This window comes from Notolabrus celidotus, chromosome 9, assembly GCF_009762535.1.
Source record: "Notolabrus celidotus isolate fNotCel1 chromosome 9, fNotCel1.pri, whole genome shotgun sequence".
Classification (NCBI taxonomy): Eukaryota; Metazoa; Chordata; class Actinopteri; order Labriformes; family Labridae; genus Notolabrus; species Notolabrus celidotus.
In genome coordinates, this window is record NC_048280.1 from 7,209,149 (window position 1) to 7,231,977 (window position 22,829).

General features: G+C 39.5%; 1 protein-coding gene across 1 annotated transcript in view; it reads left to right on the forward strand.

The window, feature by feature from the left end:
- Window positions 1–22,829, forward strand: part of fbxw8 (F-box and WD repeat domain containing 8) — a 31,925-nt gene that overhangs the window by 8,075 nt on the left and 1,021 nt on the right. Inside the window, exons 6-11 of the mRNA XM_034692062.1 lie at window positions 672–829; window positions 919–1,115; window positions 1,577–1,795; window positions 13,810–13,937; window positions 21,055–21,228; window positions 21,701–21,817. Of these exons, the coding sequence (XP_034547953.1) occupies window positions 672–829; window positions 919–1,115; window positions 1,577–1,795; window positions 13,810–13,937; window positions 21,055–21,228; window positions 21,701–21,817 (993 nt within the window). The remainder of the gene's footprint in view (window positions 1–671; window positions 830–918; window positions 1,116–1,576; window positions 1,796–13,809; window positions 13,938–21,054; window positions 21,229–21,700; window positions 21,818–22,829) is intronic.

Here is a 22,829-nt window from a genome sequence, read left to right on the forward strand (position 1 = left end):
ACAGCATTTCTCTTTTTATGTGATAATTAAGTGCATACATTTGACTTTATAAATGTTATTTAGACAAACAAGTAATGATTTGATTTTAGACAGCAAATATTTAAATGTCCTCTCTTCAGATGCAGACGTCATCTCATTTGTGGGAAGTATATGCTGGTTATTGTAGTGAGATTGAAAATAAACTCTGATTTAGAGCTATAACATTAAATAAATGTATGCATTTATAATTTAAAATCTTATTGCAAGGTAGAGAAATTAGTAATTTATTCAAGTTTTATAACTGCGTATGAGTTAAACCTGCAGACGTGGAGTGATTGTTTGGGAAGGATCATTTTTGACATCCTGCAGCAGTGAACAGTGGTAAGAGAGGTGAAATGTTCCGCCTTGTTCCGCCCAAACAACACCCCTGTAATCCTGGAAAGATCATGTAACAAAGACTCAGGACAACAAAATAACAACAAGTCCGGAAGGTGTGAGAGGGGGAATGATTCAGTGGTGAGAAGGTGACGTCAGGTATTCTCGAAAAGACAAAGTTCACTGAGTGCAGCGGATAACAGGCCCTTATTCAGACATCACAGTCATGTGCCTTTTTTTTTTTTACAGCACAGATTATTAAATATATTACATTTGTACACTCTTAGTGTGATTTGGTGTGCTTGTTTGGTTTTCAGGTACACGTCTGGTGATGTGAGGCTGTGGGACACGCTGCACTGGGACTCAACAGCTTCTTACCTAAAGACAAACAGCCTGTCAGCCAACTCTGAACCCAGACCTCATGTCAGTCACGTCCAGGTTAACAGCACAGTGGCTGCTGCTGCTTATGAAGACGGTGAGCACTTTTTAATACATCCTCAGGAAACTCAAAATGATGATTTCTGTTTTTATAATTCAAAAGAACTGAGTGAATCTTGGTTACAGGCTGTGTGGACCTGTGGAGCACGGAGACAGGTGGAGAACCAATCTACCACTACCAGACTCCGGAGAGGGTCCAGAGTCTGGCCCTGAGCCATGACAGCCCCGTCCTGTGCTCAGCCGCTGGGGCTGATGTCCGACTGGACCGTGCTGATGACCGTGGCTACTGGAGGACGCTCTGCAGGACTCAGCTACCCAAACTTGTAAGTTATGCCGTGAGATTCTTCATCCGGTATGTGAGAAATGCTCTGTAACTAAGTGTGGTTGTGTTACCTCCAATGTTGTGACACCTTTGTTTGACACCTCCACATGGTGTGGTATTTCAGTTTCTGGTAAGAAATTGTACGTGTTAAAGACTTTAAGTTGATCTAATGAGTTGAAAATGTGATCAAAAAATTATTATTTTTGTGAAGGGCAGCTGAGGAGAGACTGGAAATGTGGGGAGAAGAGAGCTGCAGCAAAGGGTCAAAGCCAGCTGTTAAACATGCAACCACTGTGTTTTGAATGGCCTCTGTATCAGGGGGCGCATGCTTTAACTTTTAAGCTGAAATGACACCATGAGATATTTTAAGTTTTGAGTGTAGTCAATTGGAGCTACATTGTTGCAGAGGAGGCTGTGAATCCCACTGCTGTGTAACTCCACTGTCTGTAATCTGACCCGCAGGTAGAGAGTCTGGTTTTGGTGCCAGGTAAGGGGCAGCAGTTCCCGCTGGCAGTGCTGTCAGCAGGAGAGTCTGTGTACCTGCTGGACCCCCGGGAGGAGGAACCACAGACGCTTCACTCCGTCTACGGTCACCCTGTTACATGCCTGGACGCTTCGGACTCTCAAGTTGCACTCGGAGTGAAGAGCTCAGGATGGGCCATGCACGATGGAGGGAACAAGGTGAGTTCAGTGTCTTTTCGTTTAATAAGCACCCCAGTTTATGATTTTTTTTTCTTGTGTGTTTGCTTAGATGTACAGAAGAAAGGGCTTTTATAATCATGCAATACTAGTCTTGAAAATAAACATTACAAGTAAATTAGAACCACATTTAAAAAAATAACAAAATCCATAAAAATCTTAACTATAAAGACAAGTCACAAGTCTCGACTCATGACTCCCTCTGCTCCTCGTTTTGTTTCATTTACACTCAACACTGATAAACTTGAGCTTTGACCTTTATTTAGCATGAGGAACTGCGCTATAATACTTGTTTTTTCCACCTTGTTTTGTGCAGAAAGATCTTGCACGTTTAAACTGTCACAGGGTTTTCCTCTGAGGACAAACCTGGAGGTTGTTAGTTCACAAAATGACCAATATCTTAAATAGTTTCAGACCAAAGCTCACAAGTTAAAGCCCTGGAAGGATTTCAAAGCACAGTGAGCTAATCATTTGGACAAGAATCTTAAAAAATAAATCATGAACAAGTAAAATATCACTTTTTTTTTTTAGGATTTATTATTTTGCGTACGATTCTGGAGGTCATCAGACAGGCAAACTCTGTTGAGGCTTTAAAGAAACACCTAAATCCCATGTTTATTTTAATGTTTTACCTGTTTAAATATGTTTCTATTCTTATCTTGTATTAGTATTTTTTTCCATAGTATTTACTCTAAACTGTACACTCTCTGTTTTTATGGTGGCTGTGTATAGCCTGACTGTTCTTGAGGAAGCACCTCAGTGTGTGTTTTGCTTTTAAGGTGCTATATAAATAAAAAAAAAAACAAGTTATATTTTGGGGCTTTTACACCTTTATTTATAGAGGAGAAGACAGCGGATAGTATAGGAAGCTGGGAGAGAGTGGGGGGAAAGAGGCCACAGGCTGGATTGGAGCCCAGGCTAACAGCTACATGGGTGCGCAACTTAACCATTAGGCTAAGTTCGCGCCCCAAAATTAAATAAACTTAAACTTAAACAATTGTATTACTTTTTTTTTCATATTTTTGTAATATTCCTACATTTGCAAAAAAACAACAATAATTACAATAATTCAAATTGTAATTATTTTACATCCACATTAATCAGAAAAATAATGTATCTTTTTAAATAAATAAAAATAAAAGAAAGAAAGAAAAATTATTAGATAAATAAATAAATAAATAAAAGGGAAACAAAAAGGTCAGATAAAGACATAACCTAGTCACTTATGTATGCCATCACAACTAAATAATGGTAAAAAAAAAAATCAAAACTAAAAGATTAAACTAAATATGTAAAAGTAATGAAAGAAAAACAGAATCAAATGCAATTTCATAATGTATCCTTCCCTCCTCTCCTATTAATGAATGTATTTAAATACAGAAGAGAGCAGCTTTTCCCTATATCAAATTCAGGGCAGTAATATGCATAGAAAAATTTTAAGCTAGCTTTGAGAACAATTACAAGTTTCAATACAAAACACATATACATACGTTAAAACAAGGGAAAATATAGGAAAGTAAGAGAAAAAAATAAGTGTAAAACCAACAGTTTCTACTCATGCAGTGGAATTTAAAGTGTATGTCATGCTTCCATCCACAAATTCAAGTGATCACTCTCCACTGGGAGTAAAGAGGCCTCAGTGTGACTGTGCATGAGGCTCGGCGATCTTGTGTTTGCATGTTAATGGGATTGATGGAGCCGCATCAAGGCCTCTTTTGTACCCGGGGTTTTAGATGTAGTCATAAAAAATGTTCGTAATTAAAAAAGAAAAGCTCCCAAATGTGAAATCAAGGTCACATGTGCTCTCAAACAGGCACATAATGAAAAAATGGGAAGCTGAAAAAGGTAAATAATTTGGGTTTGATCAAATGGAACGATGATGATGATGAGGATGATGATGATGATGATGATGATGATGATGATGATGACGACCACACTTGGGAGAGGAGATGACAGAGGCGTTGGCTTTGGGCCCAATCGCCTGCTGCTTTAATGAGTCAAGCTCTTGTTAAATATTACCCTCACGGTCAGAAAGCAGACATTTAGTTTTCTTTCACGTTGTGTTTGTTCCTGTAGAATCAAAGCTCATGTCTCATCTGCGTAAATGCAAACCTGCTCTCCTCACAGTGTGATCAGTATTACTCCATGTCCCTTCAGACCTCTCCACTCCCCTCAGAAATAAATGTGATGTACCTGAAGGGGGGAGTTTGTTTGTAGAACAAATACCGGCTTATATAGCTGCAGGCCCTCCTCGGACGCTGCTCCTAATTGCCGCAGCCTTTAAGGGCACTTTGTTAAACCGCTACTCCCCGAGCTGCTTCTGTTTGCTTCTAATAATACAGTGTTTCTAATGACCCCGTGCACTAATTGACTCTTCTGCCTTTACTTAGAAAAGTACAAAGAGCCAGGAGACAAACTATTCTGCAGGGATCAGGAGGCAGATATGCTCTCAAGTTCACTTCATCAAGATGTTTATTATTTTTTTCAGGCGATGTTTGTGGATAAAACAAATTATAATTAAATCTAAAAACTCTGATTTCAGTTGCCATAGAGACTGGACATCTGCTAGCTTTAACGCAGCAAGTACCACCCAGACATATTGTGTGTTTGCAGCACTCTGTTTGTGATGGACAGGTTTTTGGCAGAGCTTCTTCACTGACATCATCCCTCCCCCCCCTGTAAGAACAGAACAGCTGACACACTGTAGAGCTGATTCAGAGGCAGCGCTAAAGCACCACACAGTGGAGCAGAGAGAGAGCAGCAGTGAGGGATGAAACACATGTACACTATCATCGAACGAAGCACAGGCTCTTCTCCATAATTCTGATGTCTAGTATTTTATTTTTATTTTAACTTAGCATGAACACAGATGCATGGAAGAATTCAGAAATGCATAAAAAGAAGTTAAGAGTAATTTTCTCTTTCTCCTTTTGAGGCTAAAGACTACAGTTTATTTCCTCTCTTCCGTGAATAGAGTTTGAGGTGTAAAAGGTGTTTAACAATGAGTGAATTGTTTGTTTTGTAAGTTATGTTTTGGGGTTTTACACCTTTATTCAAAGAGGGCAGGACAGTGGATAGAGCAGGAAGAGAGAGAGGGAGTGACATGCAGGAAAGGGGCCACAGGCTGGAATCAGAACCCCAGGCCGTCTGCTACACGGGGCACAGGACTTAGCAACGAGGCCAAACCCATGCCCCCAAAACAAATATTTTGTAACTGCATTTTATTTGTGGCCAAGAAAACTTAAGGTAAATATGTGTTTCTTTTATTGAGACCTGTAGGAATTTGTTTAATGTGCAAAACAGGAGAATGTAAATGAAGTTCCATATCCAGAGTCCTTGTTACGGCTTGAGCAAAGGACCAGGACCCAAACGCAGAGTACAGAGAAAAAATTATTTATTAAGCAAAAACCGAGGTTCAACTAAAGCGCCTTGCGGGTAAAAACAACTGAGAAAAAGTACAAAACTAGGAGTAACACAAAATCACCCAAAAAGGGGGAAAAGGTTCTATCAAAAAACTCACAAACAAAAAACTAGGAATCAATCCTCTGGAAAACACTCGAGATAAGTTCACAGAAAACGTGGCTTGAATCTCCTCAGGAGCAAGGCTACAATGGGACATGGAGCATGCGGCTAGAGGAAATAATCTGGCACTGGAGGAGTGTTTGGTGGCAGCTTAAGAAGCCAGTGCTGATGAGAAAATCAGGGACAGGTGTGCCTGATGAGCCTCACTCCTGAGGAGACCGGCCCCGCCCCTACCCATGCAACCTGCAGGCAGAGAGAGAGAGGGTTAAGGCAAATAACAAAAATCAGGACCATAACAGTTCTCTCAGTCCTCTTCTTTGATTTAACGTGAAGTGATATGTAGGAACACAGCAAGACTCTTGACTGACTTTAGATCTGCAGTATCTCTTTTTATTCATATACTTTTTTATTTTCAGAAAAAAAGAGGTACATTACAAAGGTACAGTCAAAAAATATAACATTTTCTCCGCTCCCTCCCCAAACCCAACTCAGTCCTCTTCTTTCATAATTTAGACATTAGAACTGTATACTTACATAAATATACAGACACCTTCGCATGAGTATTCATATGAAATACAAACACAACAGTGTACCAAATGTTGAAAAGAAAAGGTATATTTGTACATACATTCACGGACCCATACACATACCTACACCCACCCATCAATCTGCAGTATCCCTTGAACTCTTTCTTTCAGCTTCTTCTTCAGTATTTCCTGTATTTCACAGAGAACTGACATGATGACAAGCTGCTCAATAACAGGCAAAAAGAGAAGAAGCAGAGCAGCTACCTTTCTGTTATGATAACTGTGACAGCTCTCTGAGTTCAGCCCTGACAATTTGACATCAAAGTTTTGACTTATTTTAAAAGGTAGATTGTGTGGAAATGGGAATATTTAGTGATTTCTAGCAATCGGATTCTAGATTGAAACACTCCCTTGCTCCCCTTGCTCCTGTTGGTGAGTTTTGGAGCGACAGTGGCCTTTTAGAACAAGAAGCTCCTGTGATGTATGATGAGCTTGATCCTCCATTTGTCAAGTTTTTTACCATCAAAAACTTCTATTGATTCAAATGATTTTGTGCACAACATCAACCTCTCTCTTCTTCTTCTTCTTCTTCTTCTTCTTCTTCTTCTTCTTCTTCTTCTTCTTCTTCTTCTTCTTCTTCTTCTTCTTCTTCTTCTTCTTCTTCTTCTTCTTCTTCTTCTTCTTCTTCTTCTTCTTCTTCTTCTTCTTCTTCTTCTTCTTCTTCTTCTTCTTCTTCTTCTTCTTCTAGCCATTTATTAAATAGAAAACTGCATATGGCAGTCACTAGTTTGCTCGTTCTGTGATACGCCAGAAACATGGCAGTGCAAGATGGCAGCCCTCATTTGCATAGAGAGGGGCACATTTTGCCCATAGACTGTATAATGAATGGACGTAGAATCTGTGACGTCACCCATCTGTTTCTCAATCGCTGTATTGAAGCCAATTGTCAGCTGAACTCAACCTAACTTCATCCATGCTAGTGTGAGGTAAAGAGCCTTTCGCTAACAGCTACAGGGTGCCCGCCTGCCGATCATTGTCAGCTTTGCCCTTAATTGGCAAAACTTGTAAGTTTAATATCTTCAAAAAATCCAGACTTATAAAAAATTCACCCCCCAATACAGTGTGTGTCGATACAGAAATGAGCTACTTTTTTAACCAGGCTGTAAACATGTTTATATTTGCTGTAAAGATCGTCTTTTTTGAATGGGTGTTTCTGCAGCCAGCCTCAAGTGGACACTCAATGAACTGCAGTTTTTAGCAAGTCCACATAGGCTTCAGATTTTAAGACCAGAAGTTGCTGCTTGATTTTGCCCCACGAATGCCTAATGGCTCATTTAAATGTATGCATAAACAGCAGTGCACAGTGATGCTATTTGCTCTGACGCACTGTTAATGGTCCATTCAACCCTTTGTGCATGCATGCTTTTTGAATTAGACTTTCTCTTTTTGGCTTATTTGCACAGGTTAAGTGTGCTCAAAGCTGCAAAGCCTAAAGAGAATCAGGCTCAGAGAATTTTGCAGTTGTTTTTTTCTCATCTTAATATAAATCTTAAGCTGGCTTTGAGAACTGTTACTGATGTTTCCTAGCAAAACCATGATGAACAGGCAAATAAGATTAAACTTGTCTTCAGTTGAGCTCATAAGCACAGCTGAAGCCGTCTTACTCCCAAAGTGAAAGATAAAAAGACAATTTCTCTCACTAAACTGCAGTTTGATTTTGTATTCACTGTAATTTCAGAACTAAAGCTCAGAGAGTCTTTGAAACTTCTCTGTTTTCCATAGTGCGCCTTGTGAATTCTTTATTAGCATACTCCTCTTACTAATTAAAGTATTTCACAAATTTAATTAACCTTCTGTCACTCCTCTAACGGCAGTTTCAAACAGCGAGGAAGACAAAGCATGAATTGGCTGCAACCCTTTTTTCCCAGTTTGTAGTCAGAAAACATATGCTTCATTAAAATCTGTCAGAATTCGAGGAGGTGGCATCCAGGAAAGTCATGTCACACCTTTCTGTCTCACAGAAGAGTGAAACATTTTCATTTATAGCATCTTGACTTCCATGAACTCATCCACGTTGTCAGTTTTTTATGCTGATGACTGAGTTTAGTTCAGTTCTGTTTTAAAGTTTAAGTTTTGAATCCGTTATACCAGATTCTTTATCATATTCTGGCACACGCTACCATTCAGCTGGTGGCTTTGTCTTTGTCTTTGTTTGTGTTGTTAGCGCGTGTGTACATTTGTGTTTATGTGTGTGTGTGTGTGGTCGGAACCAGCCTCCAGATCCTCATTACTACGTGCCACCTTCTTGCCAGTGGACTCGGGGGCACCCAGGCAGACACCCAGCTCGTGGCTGGGCATTCAATACAAGCTGGCATCTTCCCTGGCAAACTATCCGTCCAGTGCGGTCCGTCTACCACAGAGCAGGGAGCAGGAGTGCCGTCTGAAAACCTGTCACCCTCTCGCTGCTTCGAGTAGAGAGGGCTGGTTGGATGCAGGGAGGCTGAGGGACAGTTCTGATGTTTGGTCTTTTTGTGATCTGAGGTACAGATACGAGAAATTAAGGATGAGTTGAAGTTCTGTGGTAGATTAGTCCTTAAGGGTCTTCAAACAAACCCTTGAAATCACAGCTGACAATATCAGTCGACCAGGCTACATGTAGGTGAATATTATAGTGTGGAACATGAGACAAGATCAGCACTACAGAGGCGAAGGAGCAAAGATGATAACAGCCTATCTATGGATGCAAATTTCAAGTATCTTCTGTGATCGATCTTTGGAAATGTTAACTTTCAATTATCAATTAATCATAAAAAAACCCATAAACTTTTCAATGTAAAAAACAATGCCAAATGTGTTTTTCCCCTGAATCAAATTTTCCTTCATGACACAATGTATATAACTGATAATATCGAAAAGCTACAGATCATGTTGAGGTGTTCACAATGTTAAACACGCTGAATATCAACATGTGGAGCAGGCTCCTAATCTCCGAGGACATACAGTCATAAAAGTGAAGGCTCAGACTTCAACAACGGAACAGAACAGAAATATATTTTAGACTCAGAGTCCAGTTTTCTGTCTACTTGTTCTTATTGAGAAAAAAAAATAAATAAATAATAATAATAATACCTAAGTTTTATATAGCGCTTTTAAATAACTCAAAGACGCTTTACAAGAGAGACAATAAATAAATAAATACAAATAAAGACATACAAGACAAGCAGACGACAAGGGAAGAGGTGGAATAATTAATGTGTGGGGAATGCCTGTTTGAAAAGGTAAGTTTTTAACTGTTTCTTAAATGAATGAAGTGAGTCAGAAGCACGGATGTGTGGGGGGAGAGAGTTCCAGAGGGTGGGGGCGGCTATGGCAAATAAGCAATGTGAATGCGGTCAGGTGTCAGCCGGGAGCGCAAGCAGGTCATGATCAGCCCGGCAGTGGGGAAAAAAAGCGCTCGTGGAGACCTGTCACTCATCCGCAGCCCCCAGCTGAGCGTCTTCGCTGTGCGCAACACCTTCAGTCAGCTGATTCAAGACATGCTTTAAACTTAAAACACCTCCCTGATAGCTGAGTGAAATATAAGACCACATGATGTTTGTTCCACGTCATGTGATATACAATCAAAACAAAAGGATGTGTTCGAGTAAGTTCTTAAGAATCAATTGTTGACATCCCTAATCCTATCAGTATTACGAGCCAAAGCCATCAGGTGGATGCTGAGGTGGAGGAGAGGTTACTGAGAGTATTTCTGCTGTTGATGTTGTTTCAACTGTAAGATGCAATAGCAACATGTCTGATATCAGAAGTGAGGCCCCAAATCACAGCTCTTTGCTAATGGTAGGAGAGTGACAGATGGACTGGACGTGCAGAATGCTCTACAATGTTGTGAAATGGGAACTGGCTTGAAGGCTTAGTTTTGTTTCAGGCAGCTAATTCCCACAGCATTATTTTAATGTGATGTGTGCAGGATCCTGACCTCTTAACTCCCTGGAAACTTAAACATCAGCAATGCTTCGATTCAGTAGTAACAATCAGTTGATCAATAACAAAAGTTATCTCAGGAGAGTTAGCAAACGTTAGCTACTCCTGCGTTAATTAAAGCACCTCAAACACATGAATGGTGCTCTACAGAAGTAAAAAAAAAATCTGTGTTTCTTTGATTTATTCATCTGGCTTTGGTTGAATTAGATTGGGCAACAGCCCAAACCATTTAACCATGAGCCATAATCAAGCCAAGAGGCACAATTACAAAAAAAACAGTCACTGATTTGTTTCATACTTCTCTCCTTCTCTACTTGCTTTGTGTTTGCAGAGTGAAATCAAATTGCACACGTGAATCTCTACCACTGTGAAAACACTGCACATGAAGAAAAACAACACAAATGCCTGAAAGTCTAGTTACTGCCATTATCATGCATCAGGTCCAATGTGCTAATCTCTGTTTGTCCACATGGTGTCTGAACCAAATGTGGCTCTGAATCCATATTTGGTTCAGATGTGTGTGTTTGTGTAAGACACAGACAGGATCATGAGGGAGTGACAGCCAAAAGTCTGCAGTTTTGCCCTCCATGAGATTATCTTAATTTCTGGTCCTTAGATCATCACAGTCAGCATTTTCAACATGGCGACTGCCGACAGTAGGCATCAAAACTCTGCTTCAAAAACCAATGCGTGTCATCACAGAGGCCACTTCCATGTACTATACAGTCCAAGGGTGCAATATGTGAAGGCGAAGTGATGGCGGGCAGAACTCTCTTGGAATTGATGTGCGTGAAAGACAGCGTGTGATGGTGCTCATGGGAAATGCAGTCTTGTTGCCTGGAAAAAAAACTACAAATTTCATTCAAAGGAGTCACAGAATGAACACAATGTCAAGCATCTTTAAGTATCTAGACAAGCGCTAAATAAGTCATATCAATTATTAATATTATTAACATAACAGTAAAACTCCTTACTGTGCCTTTAAGCTTCAACCAAAGAGCTGAATTTGTAACAGAGAAGCCTCTGGATGTTAAACTGTCTGACAAACGAAACAGAAGATGTCAAAATAGAGAGCCTAACTGATCAATCCATTAACTTTAATAATGACCTTTAGATGAATGTATTACCATAAATATTGTAGTTGCAGCCATAAAAAAACAAAATCAAAGTCTACTCTTTGTCCAAATTTGCTCAGCAATACCATCAACAGCAGCATGAAAGGACTTCTCAGAAGTGCGCTGATCTTTGCCAAATGTTTCATCTTTTTAAAAGCAAAGGGAGTAATCACATTAACATCCCAGTGCAAGCAGCCATTACACTTTCTTTTGTCTGCAAGCCTCACAGTGGCTCCAACAAGTGCATTAACCAAACAACTCTCCTGTACTCATCCTCGTGATTATTCTTCCTCCGAACATACTGCTGCAGACTCCAAACAGGCCCCAGCATCATCACAAACCGGCTCTATGCATCCCTGAGCGGCACTTCTTCATTTCAGTGGGTGGATATTTAATAAGAAATATCTATAATAATTCATGAAGAACAGCAGGCTGAACCTCATTTCTACGTCCCCTTCCTTCTCAGCTCACCCCCCCCTCTCTCTCTTCAGCTGTCCAAATCCTATCAAGCTGTCATTTCAAAGTCCAGTGTGATTTGGGTTTTGCCCCTGGGTGCTGCACAATTAAAGCTCTGCTTGGCTGTAATAAGGGACACACAGAAACTGCTGGGATCTCCTTAAGGCTTACATCATGCCTCTATTTTTCCCCCTTCCTTCAAACTTCTTTATCTTCCCCGCTGTCTCTCCATCTCTCTCTCATTTCCTCTCTGTCTGTCTCCCCTTTTTCTCTCCTACCTTCTGGCTCTTCTCACTCTCACTCCATCCCTCCCTCGGTTTAATTTCTTTATCGTTTTAATTATTCAAAGTCAATTTTGCCTGGCGGTTATCCTGTTTGTTCTGTCTCATTTGGATGAGAAAACACCAGCCGCTAATTGACCAATTAGGCCGCCTCTAGATGACATCATTGTGAGTTGAAGGAAGAAAGTTTGCTGCAGCCGCAGAGCCGGAGGCGGTGGTGTGCGTTTCTGTCTGTAGATGAAGAATGCCTGGAGGTGATTCGTTTTTTTTCTTCCCCCAGATTTAAGACTTAAGTGCTGCTTTGCTTTTCATTAACGGGCATAGAATCACTTTGGCTAGCTAGGCGAGTGTCTGTATGATACATGATACACACAAACGTCAGTGATACATTGTTCAGTGTGCAGAGAATTAAAAAGTTGGGATACTGAGTCTGTTATAAGAAGGCTGAATGAGAACAAAACTTTAGACCACATGTCTGGATATAAAGTATGTGGAAAATGTATCATGGTTTTAAACAATCAAAGTTCCTGTGAGGTGTTTCTAGCTGGTTCTTTCAGTAGTAAGCATATTAACCACAGGGGGTCCTGGTTAGCTAAACCTCTTTGTTGAGAAAGTGGCCGGTGAACCACTTTAAGAGCTGAAACTGAAGCTAGGCTGTCACCTGCTGCAGACGGGGTCAGTTGTACCACATTATTCAGCTAATTTGAACTAACCCCAACCAAAGTACTGTTCCCTGTGTTTGTACTTTGCCATGAGAAAGCTCATTGGGTTTTGCACTATTCTTAAACACGTGTTTCTCCTTCTGCAGCGCACGGATCAGCTATCAGGCCTATGATTGAATGATGGTCCATGACATGTTGTGAACTTTGATATGTTTGCATCCCAATCTGACATAATTCTTTTCATCATTCATCTTGTTTTTGGAAACACTGGAACAAAGTCTCTTTGTCTTAATCACTGTAAAATGTTAAACTGTATTCATTTTGTCGTCCCAGTGTTTTGTTTATATCCCCTATGTCTTATGCTTTTCTAAGCTCGTATGGGTCCAAAATAAAGTATCAAGTAAACAGGGAGGAAAACAAATGTTCTCATCGATTTTCATTTAGTGCTCTCTTTGAATGTGTTTGCATCCACTTGAGTCGCCCCCTGCTGGTCATTTGGAAGAATGCAGGTTGGGGTTTCAGTTGAGCTCACTCGGTGTACAGAGGCTGGAGTCTTGTGAAGCAGACAGTCTGTCAGGTCCACTTTGGTCCTTTACTGCATGTCTTACCTGCTCTCTCTTCATTGTTTCCTGCTCTATCCACTGTCCTATCCTCTAAATAAAGGGGGAAAAAAAGAATCTTAAAAAGAAAATAGAGAAATAAAGAAAGAATGTAGGTTGAAGCATTCATTTCACTGAATCCCTTTTGAAGCCAAAGGCTGTATCCACCTTTTATATACAGACTATGGTTCAGATAACAGGACAGTGACTCACTTTTTATTTGCTAACTTGCTTTTAGGAACATGGTGATTTGGCCTACTTATAAATAAATAAATAAATAATTTAAATGTTTTATTTATTGTACTATTTATTGGTTTATAGAATTATTAATGTAATTAATTAAATGATTTACTCTCTTGTTTTTTTAATTATTTCATACATTTAACTGCGTTTGTACCCTTTTATCATTTATTATGCTGCTTTTAAAAAAAAAAAAAGATATATACTCAAACTACAGTTGAATGAGAACACATTTCACCCTTCTCTGTGTTTTTTTTATTTTAATTTTATTCATGTACATTCAGAGAGTGGGGTGATTAAGGGGGAGCTATATGTTTTTGTAAGTGTTTCGCAATTACGAATATGTAAATGATCTAGATAGTATTTATAGATTCCTTTTTTTAAAGTCTGTCCCTTTATAATGTATAACCCAGTATTTGGGGCAAATACTTATCTGATAAGTCCTGAAATCAAACACAGTCATCATTTGTGATATGTGGTGGCATATCCTTTGCAAGGCCTTGTTTTTTTGTGTGCGTCTTTTTATGGTTCGTTTACATCATGATTATGGAAGTTGAACTGAATGTAATAATTCAAATCAACAATATTGATTATTATTATTTGTGTTCTTTAGATCCACATCTACAGCCTGGAGACGAGCAAACCTGTGGTCTGTGTCGGTAACTCAACTGGAGATTTCTCCTGCATCAACCTGAGGGACAGCCCTCCTCACCTGCTGGTGTGTGGGAACAAAGACAGGAGGTAAGACACACTCTCACGGACTCTCCCTGAACTAATAGAGCCGATTCTTTAAACTTCACAAAGACACGAAACTGAGCCAAAACTCAAGTTTCCCACAGTGACACCTGATGGAGTCTTGCCTGCAGTGGTCAACAGGTGTGTAAGTAGACAAGGCTCGATTCAAACGGAGCATTTTTCACACTCCTCAGCCTCGGCGAGGGAGCTTCTAAACACCTTGTAAAAGATGTTGAAAGATGTGAGACGCTCTTTGTGTTGAATAGAGACATCTCTCCGTCTGTCTCCTCTATTACCTGGGAAACTATTCAAGAAAGACATCTGGCCACACATGTGTGCACTTGCACATGCTTGCCACATTGCTAACCTGGCTCTCCAGATGAGGAAAAGAAGCATAAAAGAGTCATTCTCATCTATTCTTCAGTTGTTAACGAGTGCCGCAGTGCACACGCTGGCAGCAAGACAAAAATCCCTGGCGCCTCCTCATCCAAAGCTGCCCCTGCTGTTTCTATTCAGCACCAAATCCATCTGGCTGTTAAGTAGTTGGCTTAAAGGGAGAGATGGACCGTATCATATTGTTAAGTTCTGTTTTTTTTTTTTACTCCTCCAGTTGGTTACGCCTCGTAGCAACCATGTCAGAAAACGCTCTGTTAAAATGTTCATCAAGTGGGTGCAGAAATGTTCTGCTTTGTTTTTTTGTTAAAGAATCAGACGTTTTTTTTTCCTTCCGTGCTTTTTGTCATCCTGTTCTCTGACAGTTTTGTTCAGAGACTCCACTTTGGCCCCGGCTGATGCTCAGTCGAAGACAAATGGAAATGATGGAGACTGAGGGACGGTCGGTGATCTTGGCTCTCTAACAGGGTGGCTTAAGGCCAAACTCTAATGCATCCCTTCCTTTTTGTCCAAATGATTTTTGTCCCTCTGCTTTTTGCGAGATCCAGGGAGCAAATGAGGGCTCCTGATAAGGGCTGCTTGGACGACGGCCACATTTTGTACAAACAGGAAAGAGCACAACTGAATAAAGTGAGAGAAAAGGGAGAAACAGAGAGAGTCACACCTGTGGCTGTGGGTCACTTTGATTATGAAGGACTGAGTCCAGCTTTGGGATCATTCTTTAGACTTCACTGAATCTTTTCCTGCCAACTTAAAAACTATAAAGTACATTTTTTATCACACTAGTAAGGTTACGTTGGTCCACTGTTTCTGCTTTGAATGAAATCTTAGATATTTTGAGATGGACTGTGATGAAGTGATGTAAAGCTGACTTTGCTGTTTGTTTTTTGAACTAAAGAACTGACACGCTTTGCTCAAACGACTTCAGAGAAAAACTGGTGCTGACCCAAAATCCACAAAAAGAGCATTTAGAGTCATCGTTACTTTTGTCTGAGAGTTTTCTTATCTTTAGACGAGTGTATTAGCTGGAATTCAAATTCACGTTTGAGCAACTGAGGAATAAATCGCTCCAGAATATCCCCGGTTGTCTCTATTTCACTCACCAGTAAACATTTTAAATTGGGGCATCATTGGCCTAGCGGTTAAAATGCGCGCCCCATATCAGAGTCTATAATCCTTGTTGCAGCGTTCACAGCTTTGACCCCCGGCTTCAGAAGTTTGCTGCATGTCTTCCCCCACTCTCTACTCCCCACATTTCCTGTCTCTCTTCAGCTGTTCTTTTATTTTTTTTTAAGTTATGCTTTTGGGCATTTTCGCCTTTATTTGATAGGACAGCTGAAGAGATGATGATATACTTTATTTCAGCACCATATCAGCACAAAATGAATATAAAAGACTATAAATAAGTAAAATACATGTCCAGAAAGAAATACAAAGATCACATAACTAAAGTTTACACATTCATTTTGATTAAAACATAAAAAGGCATTTGTTCCAGTGTTTCCAACGAAAAAAAATACCTTGCGTCACTTAAAGGTGACATATCATGCAAAATAGACTTTATAATGGTTCTCTACCTGAAATATATTTCCCTGGCATGTCTACAGGGGGTATTCTCGGGGGGAGAATGAAAAAAATCCATTCTGCCCCTGTTTTGATTTCTACACCTTTCTGTAAATGTGTGTGAAACGAGCCGTTTCAGACTTCCGTGTTTTTGTTACGTAACAACAATATCCAGTCTGTCACGGAGTCAGAGCTCGGAGCTTGTTCAGCCCATAGACTGTATAAAATAATACTGAATCCCCCCTCCGTTTTTCATTACCTGCACAAATGTGTGCTAACAAGGAGCTTAGGAGGGAGGCATGCTAGTTGTAGGCTGTCTTAATAAACACAAAGGTCAGTTTTACTCCCCACGTCTGCAGATTTGAAGATCTAGTGTATGATTTTTATTTATCATGGATAAGTGCTAGCGCTAGTGAGCATAGCTACATAGCTACAAGTCGTAGCTGTAGCTGTGTAGCAAGACACACGTCAACATACTGACAAATAAAACAACAAGAAACACTAAATCTGTGACCAATCCTTCAGAAAAGGTCCTGCTGCCTTTCTGGCAGAGGTCGGTTTTACTCCCCACGTCTGCAGATTTGAAGATCTAGTGGATGATTTTTATTTATCATGGATAAGTGCTAGCGCTAGTTAGCATAGCCACATAGCTACATGTTCGTAGCTTTGTACCAAGACACACGTCTACATACTGATAAATAAAACAACAAGAAACAGAGAATCTGTGACCAATCCTTCAGAAAGGTCCTGCTACAGGCGCCTCTCCGTCAGGATCAGATTCTGGATCAGATTCAGAGGGTTGAAGTAACGCTATCTATGAGCAGCCGTGTATCTTCAGCCAACATGTAAACATTAGATCAACGTGCTGGACAGCCGAGGCACATCCACTTCCTGAGGGGGCGTGGTCAGAGAGAAAACAGACTGTTCTGAGGAGGACTGAAGAAGAGGGCTTTTCAGGCATGCCAAAATCTGATTTCAAAGTGTTTTTTTGAGCATAAACTTTAAAGACATGTTTTGGGGACCTCTTAGACCAATATATATTGATGTAAAAAGCGTGATATGTCACCTTTAATGTGGGCTGAGTTCCTTAAAATTTCATTTTCTGAATCGGCTAAACGACACATACATTTATACATCAACTTTCTTAGCACAGCATGAAATGTAGGGACATTGTTTGATACAAACATAAAACTTGCACTGGTCCATCTTTGTAGTTTAAGGAAGATTCTATATGCATCATTATATGCTACCTGAAGCGTTTTCATTTTAGCTTTACTGTAACTGCACCACAAATGGGCAGTATAAAGAGGAGTACAGTACCCTCTAAAAAGCTTTGTTTTAACATTATCTGTGCACATTGGTAATGTACGTGCCAGCATATTAGCCTGGAGAGAGACAGGAAATGTGGGAAGTAGAGAGTGGGGGAGGACATGTAGTAAATGGTCGAGGCTGGAATCGAACCTGCAGCCTCTGCGACGAGGGCTACGGCCTCTGTACATGGGGCGCGCCCAGACCGCTACGCCAACGGCACCCCGTCTCTCTTCAGCTGTTCGATCCAATAAAAGGAACATTTTAAATTGTATTTAATTGACCTTTTAATCGGGCTGCACGGTGGGAAGCGCTGCTGCTTCACAGCAAGAAGGTTCCTGGTTCGTATCCCTGGTCGAGCTGGTGCCTTTCCATGAGTTTGCATGTTCTCCCTGTGAATGTGTGGGTTCTCTCCGGGTTATCTGGCTTCCTCCCGCAGTCCAAGGTTAATTGGTCACTCTAAATTGCCCGTAGGTGTGAGTGTGAATGGTTGCCTGTCTTTCCATGTTTACCCTGTGATAGGTTGGTGACCTGTCCAGAGTGTATCCCTACCTTCCGCACAAAGTCAGGTGGGATAGACTCCAGCCCCCCGCCACCCCAAACAGGATAATGGATGGATGGATGACCATTTAATCTACAAACAACCATTAAAAAAATACTTGTATATATAGAATGTGAGCTCATGCTGCACAGAAACTTCATAAAATGAATGGAAACAACATAAAAAGACCTAAAATACAACATTTACAGTAATATTCGAACAGAGAGACTAATTATATAAGAAAAACTAAATCTATTACATCATTTTCTTTCAAAATTTTAATTTAAATTAAAAGACAATTTAGTTTACACTCTAACACAAAGAAAATATACGTTTATACACATATGCAGAAACTGAAATATAGTGTGATTATATATGAATTATATAATTCAGTCAGGAGTTATGATAACTCTTTTTGAATACTTTAAATGTTATTTTAGTCTTGATTCAAACAGCTGCCCCACTCTGTTTTATAGTTTAGTTTATAAAGGACTGTTCTGGACCAGATCTAGTCCAGATCTTGGAGCAGAGAAGGGGACAAGTGAACAAGTTGTACCTGAAACTTCTGCAGGACAGAAAACCTGCAACAAGTTTTAGCAATACTATGTTTTAATAGCTCAAGTTGAAGGTATCTATTCATAAGACATAAAAATAATCCTGCTTGGTATCATCAGTCCCATTTTTCATCAAACATAATCCTCTACATTAGAATGATTCATGTCTGCTGTAGGATTAAGAAGCTAACTAGAGTTATCGGAGCCTCTGCCTCACTTAGCCGCTCCTGATTAATGAAGAGGAGTCTGTCCACTGACAGCTCACTAAAGACGAGCTGCCTCCAGCGTTAGATTTATGGCTCCCTGCGGTCTGCCAGTAATGCTCAGTCCTCATTGTTTAAACGTGTGCTTCCATCACGTAATGCCACCGAACACACAGAAGTAACTGCAAGGACAACAAGTCCACGGTGCCCGTTTAGCCATTTAACTCTAAAAATTTGGAAGCGGAAATGAAATCTGTCTGAGGCCCCAAAGTGAATTTGATTATGCTAATGAGGTATTGGAAGAAGGTTGAGGCTGGATGGAGTCATGTCCTGGATGCTTTCAGATGTAATAAAGTCACAATGACAACAGATGGAGCTGCAGGTCCCCTGGGCTGCTGCTGCTCAGGAAACCCAGCACGAGTAAAACCGGCCCATTCTGCCATTTATTGCATTACAAACACTGATTCAAATACTGGAGTAGGAAAAAAAAAAGTATGATATTCATAATAATAATCACATTCATAATCATAATCATATTATTAATAATTATGACCATTCAAATCATAAAAAGAATAAAACTAATGTTATTTTGATAACAATAATGATGACAAATAATAATGATAAAAATAATGTTAATTATAACGATAAATATAATAAGATTATTATTTATCATGATATAAATAAGTATGAAAAGAACCATATTGATATTATTAACAATCTATTAAAAATTAAAATAATAAAAATCCTAATAATGAGAATAAAATTGATGAAAATATTGATAATGATGTAAAAACAAGATAAATAAAAAAATAATAATAATTTAAAAAATGATAATAATAATAATAGTAATAATGATGATGGTATAAGATTAAGTTTAACAATAATAATAATAATGATAATAATAATGATAATAATATAATCATACTCATAATTATTATGATTATTATGATAGTGATAATAATAGTAATGATAATAATTACAGCAATTTTATATTATATAACAATGAAACAGAATATTACATTTTGACAGAACATGTCACTCTTATCTAGAATAATGATGTATAAAGTGCTTTGTAGAAATGATTGTAAACATTGATCCAATCAGATTATTAAATGAAATAAATCCACACATTTATAAATATATGGAAACCCAAAGTGGACAAGTATCCATACACTTCATTAACCCAGTTCTCCTGTGATAGTGTGTTTAAGCATGCTTTTTTAATGAATTACATTTAAAAACAATCATCAATTAATTATGAAAAAGGACGATGTGGAATACAAACTAAGTGTGAAACATATATCAGCAAACATGATACAATATGTCAACAGTAAACACACAGAGAATACAAACAAGATACAAATAAAAATATGACATCAGCCAGGTCACACAAGGTCAATAAAACAAGGTACAGATAAAAACTGAAAACCGTGTTCTTATTGTGTTCATCTGATATCGATCTTTTAAACTTTTATTTCCACTCTTACTTATTTTTTTAAGTATTTCTTTTTTTTTTTTAAACCATGCCTTCTATAATTTTACCATTGCTGTTGTTTTCTTACTGTCTGTTACTCTGTGAAGCACTTTGGGCTGCATGTTTTTTATGTATGAAAGGTGCTTTATAAATAAAGTTGAGTTGAGTATCAAAAAAGAAAGAAAAATAAGGGGCGCGGGTTGGCCTAGCGGTTTAATAGTGCACCCCTTGTATAATAGCTATTGTCGCTGTTTCGACCCCTGGCCAAGCCACTTTGTGGCATACTTTATATTCCCCATATCTCCTGCCTCTCTTCAGCTGTTGGGTCAAATAAAGGCTAACAGGCTGCTTAAAAAAAGAAAGATAAAATAGGCTGATATTTATAAAAATAAATAATGCAGAGTTTTCTCTTTCTTGATCTGCTCTCACATCTATGATCAAAGTTTTTTGCCTTTTGCTGTGATCAGCTGTTATAATCAGTCAGACCATTGATTTTCAAGCCTCATCACTTTCACTTTTATCTGCTCTCTGCCTGCGTGCCACTAATTAAACTCACAGGAATATGGATTTTATTTTGAAGTGAAGTAAACTGGTCCATATTTAGTCAACATGCTGAATTCATTTTTTGTGTTGGAAGACGGTAGAAGAAGAAATGTAGATATTCTAGCTGAGTGCAGGGAAAGTAAATCTGGAACAAAAGCTGTCAGCACATGTGCTCCAGTTTGTGTTTGTCTTCGCTCTCTTGGCTCGGATGTTGAAAAGTTCCTCTAAATGTGAGAATAGAGTCCTTTTGTGTGCTGATGAAAGCGCTCTTTGATTCACTGTACTCCCTCTCTTGTGCGGCCTTGGAGTCCTCTTCCTCTGTCAACGGGACGTTAAATCAAAACAGGCATGCTGCATTGGAAGTGACTGATACTATTGTACACAGTTTGTTCTTTTCCTAGACTCTAGTGTTGAAGGAAATCAAATGAAAATATGAAACGTCTCAAGTGCTTTGCATCCCTCTGGGGTTGACACAAGTAACGCATCATATATCTCAGCTGAACCGCTGAATGAAACATGTAATCTGTTCTCACCTCTGATTCAGGGTGAGGGTGTTCGACCTACGAGCCGGCTCCTCTGTGGCGTCCCTGTACGCCCACCACCTGGGCGTCACCTCGGTTCAGGCGGACGACTGGAAGATTGTAAGCGGCGGAGGCGAAGGGTTGGTGTGTGTGTGGGAGATGAGGATGGGAGCCAAGCTGTGGGAGATGCACAACAGGTGGGATTGTCTTTCCTCTGATCCTCCTGAGAGGAGATGTGAACTCACAGAAACACTGAAAACATGTGAAGCTGAACAGTTTTCAAAGGTGTCACATCTGTTTTTGTAACAGAGCTCCTCACACATCACCGCTGTGGAGTGTGCCTTTGAGACAAGAGTTAATTAAGACTCTGAGTACTGTGTAGATTTTTTCTTCTCATTTTGGTGTCTTATTGTTCCCCAAGTTATCACAAATACTACAAATAAAGAATTTTATGGTTTCATGGCGACATGAGCAATTTGGGAAACTAGTTTATTTTACATCCACATGATCCAAATGAAGGGAAGATGTTAAAAAAAAAGAATGTCTAGCTCCAAATAGTTTCACATTTCTTCAGTAGCCTTTCATGCAAAAATAAAAACACACTGAAGAAAGAGATGTGTAAGAATAAACTCTTAAATCTGAAGGTGTTATTTTCTGTCCGTGCTGCAGGCATCCTGTACGGCATGTCCGCTTCAACACCAGCACCCTGCTCACAGCCAACGTCCCCGATGACAAGTCGCCACGGGGAGCCTGCATCACAGACGATGACCTCACAGCTCACCGCAGGTCACTGATCATCCCACACTCTTCTTCTACCACTCTCCTTTCTACTCTCTTCTCAGATCTCTCCTCTACATACAACCTCCCTTGTTTTTGTCAAGCTGACAAAGTCTGAGAGTCAGGACGCCTGGGCTGCTTCTCCTATAGGTTTAAGAAAGCACACTCAGAGCATCCTTAACAGAATAGTTGATATTTTGGCTCAGTCCACAGTCACTTCTCTGATCCTGGCAAATAAATAGTAAGGTACATACTTCCTTCTTAAACCTCAAACTGATGTTTCTATATGTCCTTCCTCTCTGGGATTACACATATTAGATATAAAATTGTAGAAAGTAAGCTCTAGATTTGCTCATAGGCAGATGTTGGCTCGATCCTGATCAAGTCTGACTGTAAGGCACATTCCTGGTATGTCTGTGAGTACTTCATGCTGTCCCATCATCAAATCGAGTGTTAAAGGGCTCTGATGTGGACTCAACAATGCCGTGTTATTCACTTCCTGCTGAGATTTACCCAGAGGTCATTGATAATTTGTTGATGTGAAGGATCTGATTGTCCAGCCCTCTTTGTGTACTAAAAGTAATCACATTTTCTCATTCTAAAATAGTTTTCAATAAAGTTACAGATAGAAAATAAAAAGCATGCATCAGAGCAGGGGTTCCCAAACTTTTTAGCCCTCAACCCCCAAAATATAGGGTGCCAAAGACTTGCGACCCCCACTGTCCCTCAAAGTGATTTAATGTGGCTTCATTTAGCTGGTCTGCAGAAAATTAGCCTACCTATATGAGCATGTGGCTGTGTTTCCTGTGCCGTTATGACTTAAACTACTGCTACTGATGCTTTTGATAATTAACTGTTCACTAACCCTAAACTTAGGAGTTATCTGGCAAAAAAGAAAGGCAGAAAAATCATTACATTTTCTATTTTCAAGGTTTTATTACAAGTTTAGTGTCTCTTTTTGTCGATATTTTTTACTATAATGGGTAAAATGTACTATTGGAGGTCCAAACCCACACTTTGG